The 15,938-nt window shown below is 30.5% G+C and overlaps 1 protein-coding gene and 1 long non-coding RNA gene across 3 annotated transcripts; both read right to left on the bottom strand.

Annotated features, from left to right (window-relative positions):
* Positions 1-370: 370 nt before the first annotated feature.
* Positions 371-1,890, bottom strand: LOC124899740. The gene is made up of 2 exons (XR_007057272.1): positions 1,286-1,890; positions 371-745 (listed from the first exon to the last, which is right to left on the bottom strand). It is a non-coding gene; the product is annotated as an uncharacterized LOC124899740 (long non-coding RNA).
* An 11,347-nt stretch (positions 1,891-13,237) lies between these two features.
* On the bottom strand, positions 13,238-15,718 carry LOC107874906. Of its 2 annotated transcripts, XM_016721616.2 has the most exons (4): positions 15,426-15,571; positions 15,220-15,349; positions 14,817-14,871; positions 13,238-14,097 (listed from the first exon to the last, which is right to left on the bottom strand). In XM_016721616.2, the coding sequence occupies exons 1-4, from the start codon at positions 15,489-15,491 to the stop codon at positions 14,091-14,093; spliced, it is 258 nt and encodes an 85-aa protein (XP_016577102.1). In that variant the 5' UTR covers positions 15,492-15,571; the 3' UTR covers positions 13,238-14,090. The 2 variants fall into 2 exon arrangements, with proteins under 2 accessions (XP_016577102.1, XP_016577100.1); XM_016721614.2 differs by having other exon boundaries at positions 14,817-15,349; positions 15,426-15,718.
* Positions 15,719-15,938: the final 220 nt, after the last annotated feature.

Below are 15,938 nucleotides of genomic sequence, written 5' to 3'. Positions count from 1 at the left end.
AATATCATTATTCACTCTAATTTGTATAGAAACTGCATACACAACCTGAATGTATATCCAGACACCCAGTAATTCACAAAATAGAAACTACATACACAAATTTTGATCTTAGTTGCCATGATCAAATTGCATAGAAACTGCATACACAATCAAAATGTACCAGAATGTACAATATCCAAACACCAAATTGCAGTTGAATGGACAAAATCTGCATACATAACCAGAATGTAGGAAACTGCATACAAAATCTGCAATTTTTATGTTATTAAGGATCTAAAGTAAATTAAAGCAAGTGAAATAATATTTCTTCTCTATTTTTAGTACAAATAAAATAATCTAATGGTGTAAAAATTATTTACGGGACAGTGTGTCACTTAAATTTGAGATGATTTATTTACAATCACGAGCCGAGAATAGTACCAATAGAAAAAATTCAAAAACAAAAAGGCCAAATACAGCTCATGCAATTCTTGCGAGACAAAACATTATAATCAAATAAATTGCACACACAAAAACTACATACAAAATAGAAGAATCCAAATTACACCATAGGATTCTTTTTCTTGACATTTAAAGCCTTCTTGATATTTAAAACCAACTGGATTCAGAAACTTTCTTGACATCCCTGCTATGCATCATTTCCCTCATAGTTCCAATACCATCTCAGTTTTGCAAACCAGCAAATGTATTAGATAATAACACATAGATTGAAGAATCAAGTTACATCATATCCAGAACACAAAACCTGCATGCAAAATAGAAACTGCATGCATAAAAATAAGCTGTCACACCACCAAATAACTTACACAGAGCAAAAAAAATCTCAAATCACTACCGTAATTACACACGAGATTGTTAAAAATCTAATTTAGAAAGAAAAGACTTGATTATGTCAAAGGATTGAGGCAAATCATGACCACCACATTAATCATAGAGATCCCACGACATACTAGCCCATAATTAAGCGTCAAAATAGGAATTCCACAATAGAGCTCCATAAAGCAATATTCAACAGGTTCTCATTCGTGTGTAAAAGACTAGGAAATTTATGATTGACCAAAATCAACGTCTTAGTGACAAATTAGGATTAATCAAAGTTCACAAAATTGAGAAGTTTATTATATGATAGGCTAGGCAAGTTAACAAGCACAAATCACCAGAAATTAAACCAAAAACCTCAAATCAACCTCCGTCAATTTTACACAATAGAATATATCCAAAGAAAAAGAAAAGAAGGGGTAGAAGATAACTAAAATTACACATACAAATTAAACACAAATCAAACCTGGGATGGATTCCCAAGAACCCATCATTTTCCGACAAATGAGGCGGCATTGGTTTGGCTATCGCTACGGCGACGAGGGTTGGTGAACAGCTGCATGGCAGCTGTTAGATGGCCGTTGGTGGTTGCGCCGCTGGTTTAACTATTGGGAGGCAACGATGGGGAGGAAGGCGACGATTAGTGGCTCGTCGGTGACCTGGTTTAGCTGGACACCAGTCGACAGTAGAGCGGCGTTACGGTACTGTTGTTGATCGCGGCTTGAGATGGAGAAGAGGATGAGGCGGCGGCGGCAGTTGAGTGTTGTGGCGTCGGTTCGTCGGAGGTTTTAGAGAGGCGAGGCAATGACAGAAAGGAAAAAGGGCCAGACGGTGATGGTGGCTTTTGGTGTAGAGGGAGAAGGAGCGGCTATTATTGTCTTGGAGAATAGGATTAGGGTTTAGTTTTTGCTGTTATTGAAAAGGAAAACAAATTGATGTAATCTTGACCGTTGATCGTTATATGATCAACGGTCTTGATTAAAACTGCAGAGATTGCTCAAATTCAAATAATTTGAATTGGGGATTTTTAATTTTGGGTCAATTTTGAAATTGATTTATGTTAGGATTGTCATAAACTGGGTACAAAATTGGATAATAATTAAATAAATTAAGAAAATCGAATTGATTTTGGGCTATATTTTAATAAATATAATAATAAAAATAATAAGATGTGGCTATTAAGAATAAATTGTCCATGTAAAAGTAATGTTACGTAAAAAGTGTTATATTAAATCGTCGGTAGTAGAATTTAAAATAAATTAATAATAATAATAATAATAATAATAACTAGATAATGTATTTGTAAATTGTGAGTGTGCATATTTACGAGAAATAATTTAATAAACATTAACAAAATTATATAAAATATTATATTTAAATTAATAAATTGTAAAAAAATAATAATAAAGAGTATTAAAATAATTTATATTTTTTAATTATGAAAGTGACACGTCAATATCTATTTGATACAAGAATAATGTGTAAAAAAATATTAATATTTAAAATTAATAATTTTGAAAAAATAACAGCCTAGTGTGGTATCTCGTGACTTGAGCCGGGGGTCTATCGGAAGCAGCCCTTCTACTTCTTTAGAGGTAGAGGTATGGAATGCGTACATCTTACCCCCCCAGACCCCACTAGGTGGGAATACACTGGGTTTGTTGTTGTTGTTGTTGTTGAAAAAATAACAGCCTAAAAGGAGTATCGGACAGTCAAAATTAGGTGTCAACAACAACAAAAGAGAGAAAGAATACAAATTTTTTCTTCAAATAGTTCAAATTCAAGATATTTTAGAGAGATAGAATATATTTCTTACCTGATTCAAAGTTCAAAACGAAAATATTTGCACACTTTTGTTACTGATTCAAAGAATTTTTGTAGAGAGAAGCGGGAGCCGCGTATTTAGAGAGAAAAATAAAAGTCGCTATAATGAGAAGAAATCCTAAAAAATAACTTATTAAAATTATAAAATATTGCATTGAAATTATCCGTCGCTAATAATAAATAAAAAATTTACAATGGTTAGTGACGAAATCTTCCATTGCTAAATCCGTTACAACCAATTAATTAAAATAATGACACATATTTGTGGCTAAATCCGTCACAAAATTAAGGCGCAAAATTTTTGCGCCAATATTTGACGACGAAAAAAGAAATTCATCGCAGATTCGTTGCTATATCATAAATTAAAAAGAGACTTTCTATATTCGCAACAAAAATGTTATTCCGTTGCTGATCCGTCGCTAATCAGTGACAAAAACTGTTCTGTCATTGAATTTCATCGCTAAATGCTGTTTTTTTGTAGTGATTATTTTGTATATATTTTCATTCTTATGCAAGTTTTATTTATGAAAGTGATCTCAAACTTTGAGTTATGAAATTTTGATATGGAGTTTTCATGAGCTGATAAAAGATTTCAATTTGAGCATTTAGTACTCAGTTTACAAGAAATTCAAGTTTACTAGTTTGAGACTCAAAAGAATTGATGCATGATTACGGTTTTAGTTTTGGTATAAGATTTCAGACAAACTATGAAGTTCACATAAGAAACCAAAAAATTGATAGAGAAACAATAGCATATTGTGTTTTCAGACTTATCATCTCCTACGCTTATTTTAAGGTAAACTTCATAAATATAGTACGATTAATAGTATGATTTTTTTGGGAGTAGTATCTAGCACCGAGAGGGAACGTGGGGTTAGCGCATCCTATTTTTCAAAAACTATATGCCACCATAGGTTATTAGTCAGCTTGTCCAAATGGGCTTATAGCTTTCCCTACCAGACATGTCATTTATCATTCTGCTTGTCCAATTGGACATGTTTAGGTGATCACCACTGTTAGCCTATATACCCTGGCAAAGTATATAGGGCCCTTTTGATGTGGGTTTTATACATCGGACTCCATGTTACTCGCATGATTTATGTCGGTTACGCGAATCTCCCAAAGAAAAAGAGGATTTCAGAGACTAAGTGTAATGACTCACAAGTGTTGTTCAGATATTGTCTTATAATTTATGTTTTTTATGAGATTTTAGTTTTCAGTCATATTTATGATCAGTGTGAGTCTTTTTACACATAACATGCATGATTTGTAAGTATGTCTAACTTTAGTTTTACTTATTGCATTCACCCCCACATACTCATTACATTCAAGAAGTACCGACCACATATATGTCTGTGTGACTACATTCTTTTATAATGTAGGTCCGGTTGTTCGTCCCCAAAAGCACGACTAACCGCGAGCACCACTTTCTACATCCACTCAGTTGGTGAGTCCTCATAGTTCGAGGACCAAGCTTTGATTGATTTCAGATTTTTATTGTTACTATTTCAGTAATTATGCTTTCAGTTCGGGTCAGCTGAAGTCTATCCCAGTGGCTCTTCAATCTTTAGTTGGAGGATTATCAAGACTAGTCAGACGAAATATTCTTTCAGTTTCCCAGAGATTTGAATATTACTGAGTTACAATATTTTATTAAGATTGTTAATCTAATTGATCCCAGTTTATAAGATTTCGCCAGTTTGAGCTCATGTACTAATTTTATATTTAATAAAATTTAGTGTAGATATTATGGATTAGTTTGGGACTACTAGTAGTATTAAGCACTGTGTGGCGTCTAGGAGGTATCTTTGGGGCGATACATAGGCCTTCTGAAGAATGGAGGGCATACAACTACTGAAGCTGTCCCGAATGACTTCTAATGCTACAAAGAATAATGAAAATGTGTCTTCGAACCTACATCATAAAATGATGTAGCGCCGAAGACGATCAATGCATAAAATATATTGATATGCAGAATAGAAAAATGATAAGACATGATTTATAAAAATTAACCATATGATTAAAAATCAAGGCATAATAAGCATATATATAGAAACTTCAAAAATAAATCCATAAAACATTTCTTTTCTTTAATTTTAAACTAGATGGTATCACCAACTTCTCTCTGAACCATAAGCTATGTGGGTCCGATCATTGCTCGATCGGCTGAGCCCTCAATCCATATTTGTGGCATAAACTAAGGCACATCATATCTATTTCTATTCTCTCTTGTATACGACTTTGTGAAGAAAGCATACAGTGTGGTTATCCATGTTTTAGAACAGAATCGTTTCCACATTGGCAATGCACGATTTGGGATAATGAGTCTTGCAGACTCATACCTTTTCGGTTAAGCATCTAATTCTCTTTAAACCCATCTTTTAACCTTTTCAAATCATAAAACATTCTTTGGAAAGCATTTCATAACCTTAGGTGCATTCGTTTAATTGTTATCGTCATACCAAGACTTGCAAGCCAAAAATGCCATCTCGTTAATCATCATAAGCATTTATAGCTCTTTAGCCCCACCATAATAAAGATTGAATGTAAAGAATCATTTAAGGATCATGTAAAAACTCTCTTTAAAATATACTCAAAGATTTGGGCAAAATATGTTGTTCGAGATTTCTCTAAAACATTAGAATGTAAACAACTCTCCCAAACAATCATAAGTTTATATTTGAAACAAGAGCAAATTCATTATCCAAGTAATACTCTCTAAATCCATTAACGTAAATAATGAAAAATAATTTAATGGATGAAGCATTCATAAAAAGTCAATATTTTCATCAATTATGGAATAACTCTCAAACTTAGCTTAAATTCATGATTTCGCATAAATAGAGATTAAGAAAACATACTTTTAGAATTATGTTGAAGAAGAGTTATTCTATATACCTTTTTGATGAAGAATTTACTAGGAACACTTATGAGATAACCTCAGATTAGAGTAACGTATTTTAGTTGAGAGATTCATAACTTAGGAATTTGAATTTGGGAATGTTCTGTATAAGTGGGGGGGGGGGGGGGGGGGGGTTTTTTTGAATGAGGACAAGAACAAAATGTCCTTAAAAACGCATAACAAAATAAAAGAGGTTGTCACTGGACAACACCTCCGTGACATGCCTTTATTGCGGAGGCTAGCCTCCGTGTCGTGCTCCTATCACGGAGGCCAAGCTTTATGCCATGCTACCATCATGGACCCTCACTGGAAAGCCCATAACTTTTCGCTCTGAACTCACATTGATGAAGGGTCAATAATGTTAGAAAGAAGACTCAAAGACCTTCAATTTAGATAATGAGCTACGTAACTCTTCATATTTAAGAGAAATGTTTGTTTGAAGTTGAACCATGTATGAATGTATACTAAAGCTCAATTGATCAAAATACTCTCACTTCAATTTTACACTGAATATTTCTTATGATCATGATTCATATCAAAAGTACTCACCACAGGATGGAATTGATCTTAACACATATATTTAATTAGAAATCATCAAGTTTGGAACCTATACATATACAAAAAATTATGATTCAAATTTTAGTGGAAAGTTCGAGTTGTTATACAACTTCATCACAAAGTAATCCCAAAATTAAACTAGATAATTACTATTTGAGTGAAGTACCATATACCTTGCCGTGAGTGTATCATTGATTATTGGCATTATACATAAATATATATTCAAACTTGATCTCAGATTTTGAGTATGCACATCTAGACACTTTAACTCTTTTTCATTGTGTTAGTTGAATACTTCAACTTATAAAGTGATTATCTAGACACCTCCAAAATTTATGTGTCACATCATAATTGGGTGTCCACGAGGCAAAGTAGAGATAAGCTAAAGTATTTAGTTGTCAATTAAGATCAAGTTGAGGTGTCTAGATGTCAATCTCAAAATTAAAGTTCTTATTTGTCAATTGAAGCTATATTTAATTTGAGTATTTATTTATGTAATATGCCTTGTTTTTTTAGGAATTATGATACTTTTATTTTATAAGATTCAGCTAGTCAATATAAGGTTTTTTTTAAAAGGAAAAAGTGTCAAAAATACCCCCGAACTATTCAAAATGGATAAAAAATATCCTTCAATTATTTTTTTGGCTTAAAAAAACCCTTTTATTTGTTTTTTGGTTTAAAAATACCCCCCCTTAATTTTTTAACTCAAATATACCCCTCTGTTAATTTTTTGGCTAAAAAAATACCCTTCTCTCTAATGGAATGACACCAAACACACCACGTAGATAAAAATAAGTCACTTAATCAGTCCAAGTTAGCATACACGTGGAAAATCACTCCATTAAATTCACTTAACAATCAACCCATTTTATTCTATTTAAAAATCCGATCCATATTAAAAAAAAAAACCCGAACTAAGAGGTAAAATTCAATTCTTCAATTTTTTTCCTCATATCATCCCTTTCACTACCTTATAGTTCATTATTTTACATTTTCAAAGTTACGAGATTCACTCGAGCAATTCTTGACCTCATTAACTTGTGGTGTCCTACATTGCCACTAAACTTTCACTCTCAAAATTTCAATTTCGTCTCTGAATTATCATTTCTCTCACTACAATCAGGTTCCTCATTAGACAAATTCAGATAAAACATCCCGTAGCAATCCGAACTCTTGGAAATTGGGTCAATTATTTGAGGATCCAATTATTTAGGGTTGACCTGATTAAAATTTGATTCTTTCGGATCAATAATTTAGGACCTAATTATTTCTGCATCTTTCACCTTGATCAATCCAAAATATCTGAACCCATCACATGGAAAATAAGCTATCAAATTCTTAATTTTTTTTTTCTCTTGGGTCGGATTTTTTTTAATATGAGTGGGATTGGGTCTTTAAAATTAGAAAAATGGGTTGATGGTTAGATGAATTAAATGGAGTGATTTTTCATTTGTGTATGTTGATGTGAACTGATCAAGTGACTTTTTTATTCACATGGCGTGTTTGGTGGCATTCTGTTAGAGAGAAGGGTATTTTTGAGCCAAAAAAATAATGGAGGGGTATTTTTGAGCAAGAAAAAAACAAACAGAAAGGTATTTTTGAGCCAAAAAATAAATAAAGGGTATTTTTGATCCATTTCAAATAGTTCAAGGGTATTTTCGATCCTTTTTCATTTTTAAAATTTAAAATTTACTTACTTTACTTTGATTTTTCTTTGTTCATTAAATAAGAATTTAACAGCTTTCTAGTTCTTAGTCTTTGTTAATTTTGGAGTGTTACATGAAACAAAAAGAAGTACAAAAAACCTCCTTAGAAGTTGGAAATCTGACCCCCGGGTCGGGAAAGGGGGAGGGGGAGTTGGTGGCAGGGGCGGCTCAACAATACTGGTGGCCTAAAGCGAAACTTCAACAAGAGGCCTAAGTTTTATATTAAGGAAAAGAATTATCATAATTTTATTTTAAATTATTTGTTTCTAGCTCTTTTAGATGCAAAATTATTAATAATTTATTTTTTTTAATAACTCTTTTTTTTTGTTTTTTCAACCGTTGTCCGGCTCCCACATTGGAGCCCTGACTAATTCGAATCGAGCGTTGCAAGGCCCATTAAGGTGACAGTGCTCCCAAAAGATAACTCTTTTGATTGACAATATAGTTAATTCATATTAATCTCCTTGATACATTATTGATCTTACATAATATTTTATTAATTTCACTTTTGAAAAACTTAATAGGGACAATTTCTCTTAACACTTGCATTTTAAAATAAATCTACTTTATAATTGGCCTATTTAAACTCTAAAAAAATAACGAGATATGAATAAAAAATATAAAATAACAAATCTTCAATGCAAAATAACAAAATATAAATCAATCTAATCTAATTCAAAATATAGAAAATTTGTTATTATTTTTATTATTTGCGTATTCTCGATACAATGTTAGAACTGAAAAAAAAAGATAAGAAATTGGGAATTGAATTTTATCTAATGAAGAATTTAGAGAATTGAGAAAAGCTTAAATAAAATATAAGGATATGTAACAGTTAAAAAAAAAAAAGGGAAAGTACAAACAGAAAAACAAAATTAAAGGAAAAAATTATGTGGCTATAATAATGATGATTGCATATAAATAATGAAAGAGCGCTATTCCCACTATTCCCAAAAATATTACACCTTTGACTTTTCAATTTATTTCGACGAATCTCAGAATTTTTTTCTTCCTTTCTATCTCTCTCTCTTTTCTAAAAAAAAAGTGAAAAAAAACGTATATAGCATTTCTTAGATAGGAAATCACAACTTATAGCAAAACTTTCTTTTTATCAAGTTATAGCAAATCTTATTAAAAAAATTTTAAAAAAATATTTTTCTCTTTTAATAAATTAAAAAAATGTCAATTATATATATGGAAAAAAATATTCTTCTACCCCAATTAAGGATGTCAGTTATTGTCAGATATCTACATCACCTTAAATATCTCATTAAACAGTTTTCGTATAATTAATAAAGATCTTAAACATATAATTCAAAGGATTCTCTTCTCAAAATTTGAAATTTTCAGTTTCTTGTAATCCTTCGTTTATTCTTGTTACACATTTTCAGTTTTATGTTTGAAAGTGATCAAATTAATGGAAGGTGAAAGGGTACATTCGCTTCTTGTTATGTATGGAGGAAGATGGAATGTTAACGATATGTTAATTGTTATTTGATCCAGTAGTTTATTATGATTAGTTGTGTTGCTCGTTTTGCAGAAATAAGATAGCGGTTTCAATCTGATTGTGATGTCGTATGGTGCATTTGGTTGATGCTTTGAATGACATTTTATTCATTCACCGAATGTTAACAATCTGATTGGCGTCGATTAATCATTGTAATTGGTTGGTGATTTTTTTTGTATATACACGTTGAATGTTTGATAGTATTTTGTTGTAATCTATGAACTTTGTAAAAGAGTAATTGTGAACCTTTTATGGCAGTTACAGATAGTGGTTTGTGAATTTTTTTAAAATGTTGATGGTATGATGTTGTTCTGAAAGTTTAAGCAAAATCGTTTTGTTATGATTTGTTATGCTGCTCATGTTTCAGAGATAAGATTGTGCTTTCAAAATTATTATGATAACGTATGCAACATTTGGTGTTTATGTTGAACATGTTGAAGTTTGTGTATTTATTTGGAATGTTGAAATTATGAAATTATTGTTAAAAATATGTTAATTGATTATTAATAATGAAATTTATATTGTACTTATAGGTAGACCTAGAGACTTTGCTATAGATGGGAAAATGTATGATGCAGATACAAAGTATAAAGGATTGGTTGTTGCAATAACAAAATAATTGAAGATTGATATTAATTCTACAAAAATTGAGATTAAGTTTTTAATAAATGATAGATGTCCACCTATGCTCATACATAATGACATTGGAGTAATGATGTATCTAGATAAAAAAAAAAGTAATGAGGATTTTTTTGCTAGTTATTCATTGTATGTGACAACAACTAATATATCAATTGTTGTTAATGAAAATTCTGAACAGTTTGATATTTGTGTTGGTAACAACATGAATACCGAATCAAATCTGGATCGACAGAATTTATACTCTAGAAATTCAGTTCGGTTGATTGGATTAACTGCAGATGATGAAATCATGGATGAAGATAGATTTGAAATAATCAAAGAAGTTACCAATTCGGTAATTGAAGTAAACCAGCGTTACATCAATAAAATAACACTTTCACAAGTTATGAATTTGCATGCTTTATTGCATCAGTTTACATTTAGAACTGAGAGGTCTAATGCAAAAAGGTACGAACTATTCCAGCTTACAACTTAAGTTCTTAAAAGAGTATATTTCTTTGGTATTTTTTTTGTATGTTCTATATTTCCTTGTTTGATTCTGAACATTTTAAATAGCTACTACCTAGTTTTTCATGTGGAAGAATGTACATGGTTTCTAAAAGCTTCAAGTACAAATAATACAAAGATTTTCATAATAAGAAAGTACTGTGAAATACATACATGTTCGGCACGAGATCAAATTTATGCAAGATGCCAAGGAATGACAAAGGTTATTACTGGTTTGGTGTTGCGTAATTTGATAAACACTAATAGAATATACACAACAAATGATGTTGCTGCTGATATGTTAAGACAATATGGTGTGTCCTTAAGCTATACTCACGCATGACGTGCAAAGAAACTAGCAGTTAAGATGTTGAGTGGGGATCCAACCGAATCATATAAAAAACTAATAGGTTATTTGTACAATTTGGGAAAACAATATCCTGAATCAGTTATTAGTTGGGAAAAAATAGAAGAAAATCGTTTCTTGTATGCTTTTGTGGCGCTGGATGCTTCAATACGTGGATGGGAGTATTATAGACCTATAGTTGTTGTTGATGGTGCTGGGCTAAAATCGCTTTATGGTGGGACAATTCTAATTGCAAGAACATTAGATCCAGGAGGTAACAAAGTACTATTTTACTTATTAATTTTCAGGCATAATTTATTTTTTAGAAATAATGTGTTAATTTTTTTTTATAGTATGATATCGGTAATTTAATAATATTCTGAATGATTTTACAATATGAAATAAATTCAATTAATATAGGTGTTGATAATGATTTTGTATGCAGGTCATATATTATCCCTTGCTTATGTATTGGTTGATTCTAAAAATATAGCATCTTGGACATGATTTTTCGAGAAATTTAGAGAAGCTTTTGGAGAAAGAAATAACATGTGTATCGTGTCAGACAGAAATGGCAGCATCTGGAAAGCAACATCGACAGTCTATCTAAATCTGTCGCACCATGCTTGTATTTGACATCTATGGGGGGATATTAAGATGAATTTTCGTAAGAAAGTTGATGAACTGCATAAGTTGTTTTTTGCAATGGCGAAGGCATATACACTTCAAAAATTTAAAGAGTTAATGGGGAGAGTCGATCAAATTAACAGAATAGTAAGGGTATATTTGTACAAAATTGACTATCATAAATGGACAAGGGTTCATTCTACAGTAAAGCGTACTTGGACTCTAACATCAAATATTGTTGAATTCATAAACAATACAAACAGGAAAGCCAGAAGGTTACCTGTTGTTTCTGTGTTGGATTTCATGAGGCTAATTGTTGAATCGTGGAATGCAAAAAATAAAGAGGAAGAAAAAAATACATTGACAGTGCTAACAAAAATATATAATGATATTCTCAATGATAACAAGCAAGAATCGCATAATTTGATGGTATGTTTAAATTTTAATTATATTACAATCTTGAATAAATTTCTTAAAAGACTTTGTTGTTCTTTGATTTGTTTATTTTATTTTACTGATAATGTTTTGAACTGCAAACATGTTCTAACTAATAACATTTATTGTAGGTAAGAGGTTCAAATGAATTTTTGCATACTGTTACTGCTGGAGTTAAAAGGTTTGTTGTATGCTTCCGAAGTAGAAAATGTAGTTGTGGTCGATTTCAATTAGATGAGATACCTTGATCACATGCAATGGCGGTTATTACATATCATAACCAACATGGAGAAGACTATTGTTCTGCATACTACAACAATAAAAATTTTAAGGATGCTTATGCTATACCAGTTGAGCCTCTTCCTTGTGAGAGTACGTGAAATATACCTCAAGAAGTCTTGGATGAAATTGTATTACCGCCTGATTCTAAAAGACCGCCCGGACGTCTATGTTATGAGAGGTAGAAAGCATCAAATGAAGATAAGTGCAAAAGAGCCAATGTTACATGTAGTAACTGCCATAGAGAAGGACACAACAGGAAAATATGCCATAAATATGATCCTCCCGTTTAAGAATTTTTTTTTAGAGTATTTTTCAAGTATGATTTTATTTTGTTTTTTTGGATATTTTCAATAAACAATGCAACTTATCTTTATGTATAATATTTTGGTTCTCATTTTCAACTTTATATTGGTGTTTTATAAACATATATATGTTGTGAATAAAAAAATAAAACGAGTTGATATCAAATATGTTGAATGAGGTGAAATATAAAAGAAGTGTTAAAGTATCATAATTATATAAGTGTAAAAATATATTGATTAAAAGGAGAAGATTTTTTTTATACTAGCTATTATAGTATTATAATAATACAACAGTAACGAGCATCAAAAATTCAAATCAGTGTAAAGCTATACTGACAGTATATAATTGTATAAATGAAGTGCTTAAAAATAAAAACAAAACAAGTTGAATGCCAACAATGGTAATTCATATAACAGTAAAGATCATCAAAAATAGTTAAGAACTAAAAAATTAATGTATATGTGTATTAGCGGGAATCCTATATGATGAAATTTAATAAAATGATATCGATTTCATTGAGCGAGTTTAAATACGAAATAACTGTTAAAAGTATCAAAATATCATATATAAAAATCAATACAAAATGATATCGATGTATGATGAAATCACATATGATGAAATAAAACAAAATGATATTGATTTCATTGAACGAGTTCAAATATGAAATAACTGTTAACAGTACCAAAACATCATACATAAAAATCAAAACTAAACTTTGTTCATACCAACAAGTTAAAAAAGACCACACTAACAATCTCCAAGCAACATTAAATATGAAATGCCTATCTATTTCTGGTTTTTATAGTGACAACTGGACTAACAACATCTCTCAATATTTTTGGATCCCCTAGTCTGCTTGTAACATTGCCTGTCACCTCGCTTTCGCTTATAGCACCATCGTTTTGCTTTTTTCTGGCATAATCCCAAAGTAACATACCATATCTCATACGATGATTGGTAGCATTAAATATTTTGGTTGAAATATCAAACAATTCATGACTAATAAACTCAGCAAATGCACACACATACATACCACAATCATTGTAAAAATAATAATAAAAAAAAGTTAGTACATTACAATGTATAATTATAAAATTGTAATCCAAATAATATAAATATACGTACTTAGATTGTAGAGCCTGTTGAGGAATGTTCCTTACAATAACATACTTAAGTGGATCGGTCATGGACTTGTCAATATATGCAGGCTCTCTATCCTAACAAATATCAGCTCGTTTACGATAGAAGTCAGTGGCAAACAAAAATAACGGTATGATGGTAGCAAGTGATTGGACATGTCGATGAACATTCTTGGTGTTCAGAGCACCTCCAATAAATGAATCATACACATATAGACACCTGTGTCTAATGCGAAACAAAATCATAATCCAATGGAATGATTCACTAACATTAACTGGAATAATGATGTTGTACACAATATCCCAAGATACATTCGCAAGCATCTTAAACCCCCTAATATACTGACCAACATAGTGTTTAGGAGAGATGTATCTCATATCCTTCTTCGCACTCAACCACTGTTGCTCAATTGCACAAACCCACTTAATGAACCAAACATCAGTTGTGGTATATGTTATCGGCTTCATCATACTATACTTTGCTTTTTTTTTTGCAAATAGTACATGATAACATCTACATGCTGTTTTAAAGAGAGAGAAAATAGAGATGAGCAGAAATCCATTTTAAAGAATACATATTTGTGACAAATAATTATAAAACAGTTGAAAAGAGCATGCACATACAACCAAAGTTTTGTGAATGAATATAAGTATCATTCATAGGATACAACCAAAGTTTTCTTGCATGATGATATTGCCATGTTATTTCATTAAATAATGAGTTGTTCATCTATACTATAATATGCTAGTCTACTTTCATTATTCATTAAATATTACAGCAATCATTGACTTTTTGTAACATTTGAATCCACTGCATATACAAACTATGATAGAAAATGCCTTCAAAATTAATTTCTCTTCCATATATCATATTATACACAAACAGACATACACTTTATAATGACACTTACAAAACATTAAGATAATTATACAATTTTTTTTCCATCTAGATGTTAGCCATACACAAACACAATATATACTATATGGAGTTTGTATTAAATTAGATTTGAAAGATACTTCATCGTTCCATAGACGACCAGTGTGAATTATTGTAAGAAACCAACCCTTCTTATCAATTTTCAATCCACCAAGCTCAAATTCAGAATTTATGATGACATCTTGAGCATTGATTTTTGTATTCCTATGATTATTAAATAAAGCATAATATTTATTTATGATATTATATATTAAACTGTTGAATGTATGAATTAGTACATTAAGGTAAAAAATAAATCGTTACCTTTCACGCACTTTCTTCGCATAACTCCAATCTGTAAATTGGTCAACCAGTATATCTGAAACCTCAAATCCAACATAGTCTTCAAATGGATGTTTTTTGTTGAAGTAAATGATGTATTTTTCATGGGTAGAACCATAATGTTGGTGCATTATCAGTGGAGATTTATCAAAGATGGCTGGTGATAAAATTTGAGATTCGAATTTTGGTGCTATGACTCAGTAAAAAATGATAATTTTTTCAAAGGAGAAAGATAATCGCTTGATTTTGCACCACTAATGTCACCATACACTATACATATAAATACTTTCTAAAAAGTCATATAGAGATCAGTTTGTTACATTTATAATATAGAACTCTATGTATTAGGGATTAAAAAATTCTTATCAAGTTAATGTAACATTACCATCCATTTCAAAAGCCATATCACGAGACAATTCATCCTTCACTTTGATAGGTTCATTAGGAATTTGTTCACATGTCTTGCTTTCATTTGGTGTTTGCAATAAATCATCCGCAGACCGTGAATCATTCTTCTAATAATCATAAAAAATAAAATTAACTTTTGAAAATAAATCCAAATAAAACTATAAAAAACTTTACAATGCATACCCGATCTTCATTGAATTTATCAGACTTGATTCCTGCAGACCTTAGTTCATTCAAACTCAACAACATATTGTTTTACCTCTGTAAACTGCTTATCAACCTACACATTATACAATAATGGATGTAATAATTTCATGTAAAATAATATATTTTGTATAAGTTAAAATCAATTAAACTAATTAAACTTTACTATTGACCTTTTTTTGATTATTAGATATTTCATCAAGAATCTGTACATACATAAATATATAAATTTAATAACAACATGTGTATGACCTGTACGTTCATACTCATATAAATATAATACCAAAAGAAAACATACCTTTTTATGAAATTTCAACATTTCAGCTCGAACCTAGAACATACATGATATATATATATATATATATATATATATATATAGTATATATATATAGTATATATAGTTAGTAAATTCATAATCAAAATTTAAAAATATTAATTGAATAAGTAATTATAATATTTATGTTTTACATTTGTCAATTCGTTCTTCATATC

The sequence above is a fragment of the Capsicum annuum genome, chromosome 6 (assembly GCF_002878395.1).
Source record: "Capsicum annuum cultivar UCD-10X-F1 chromosome 6, UCD10Xv1.1, whole genome shotgun sequence".
Taxonomy (NCBI): Eukaryota; Viridiplantae; Streptophyta; class Magnoliopsida; order Solanales; family Solanaceae; genus Capsicum; species Capsicum annuum.
Note: the sequence above shows the minus strand (reverse complement) of the source record. Positions and strands in the feature narration are given on the sequence as shown.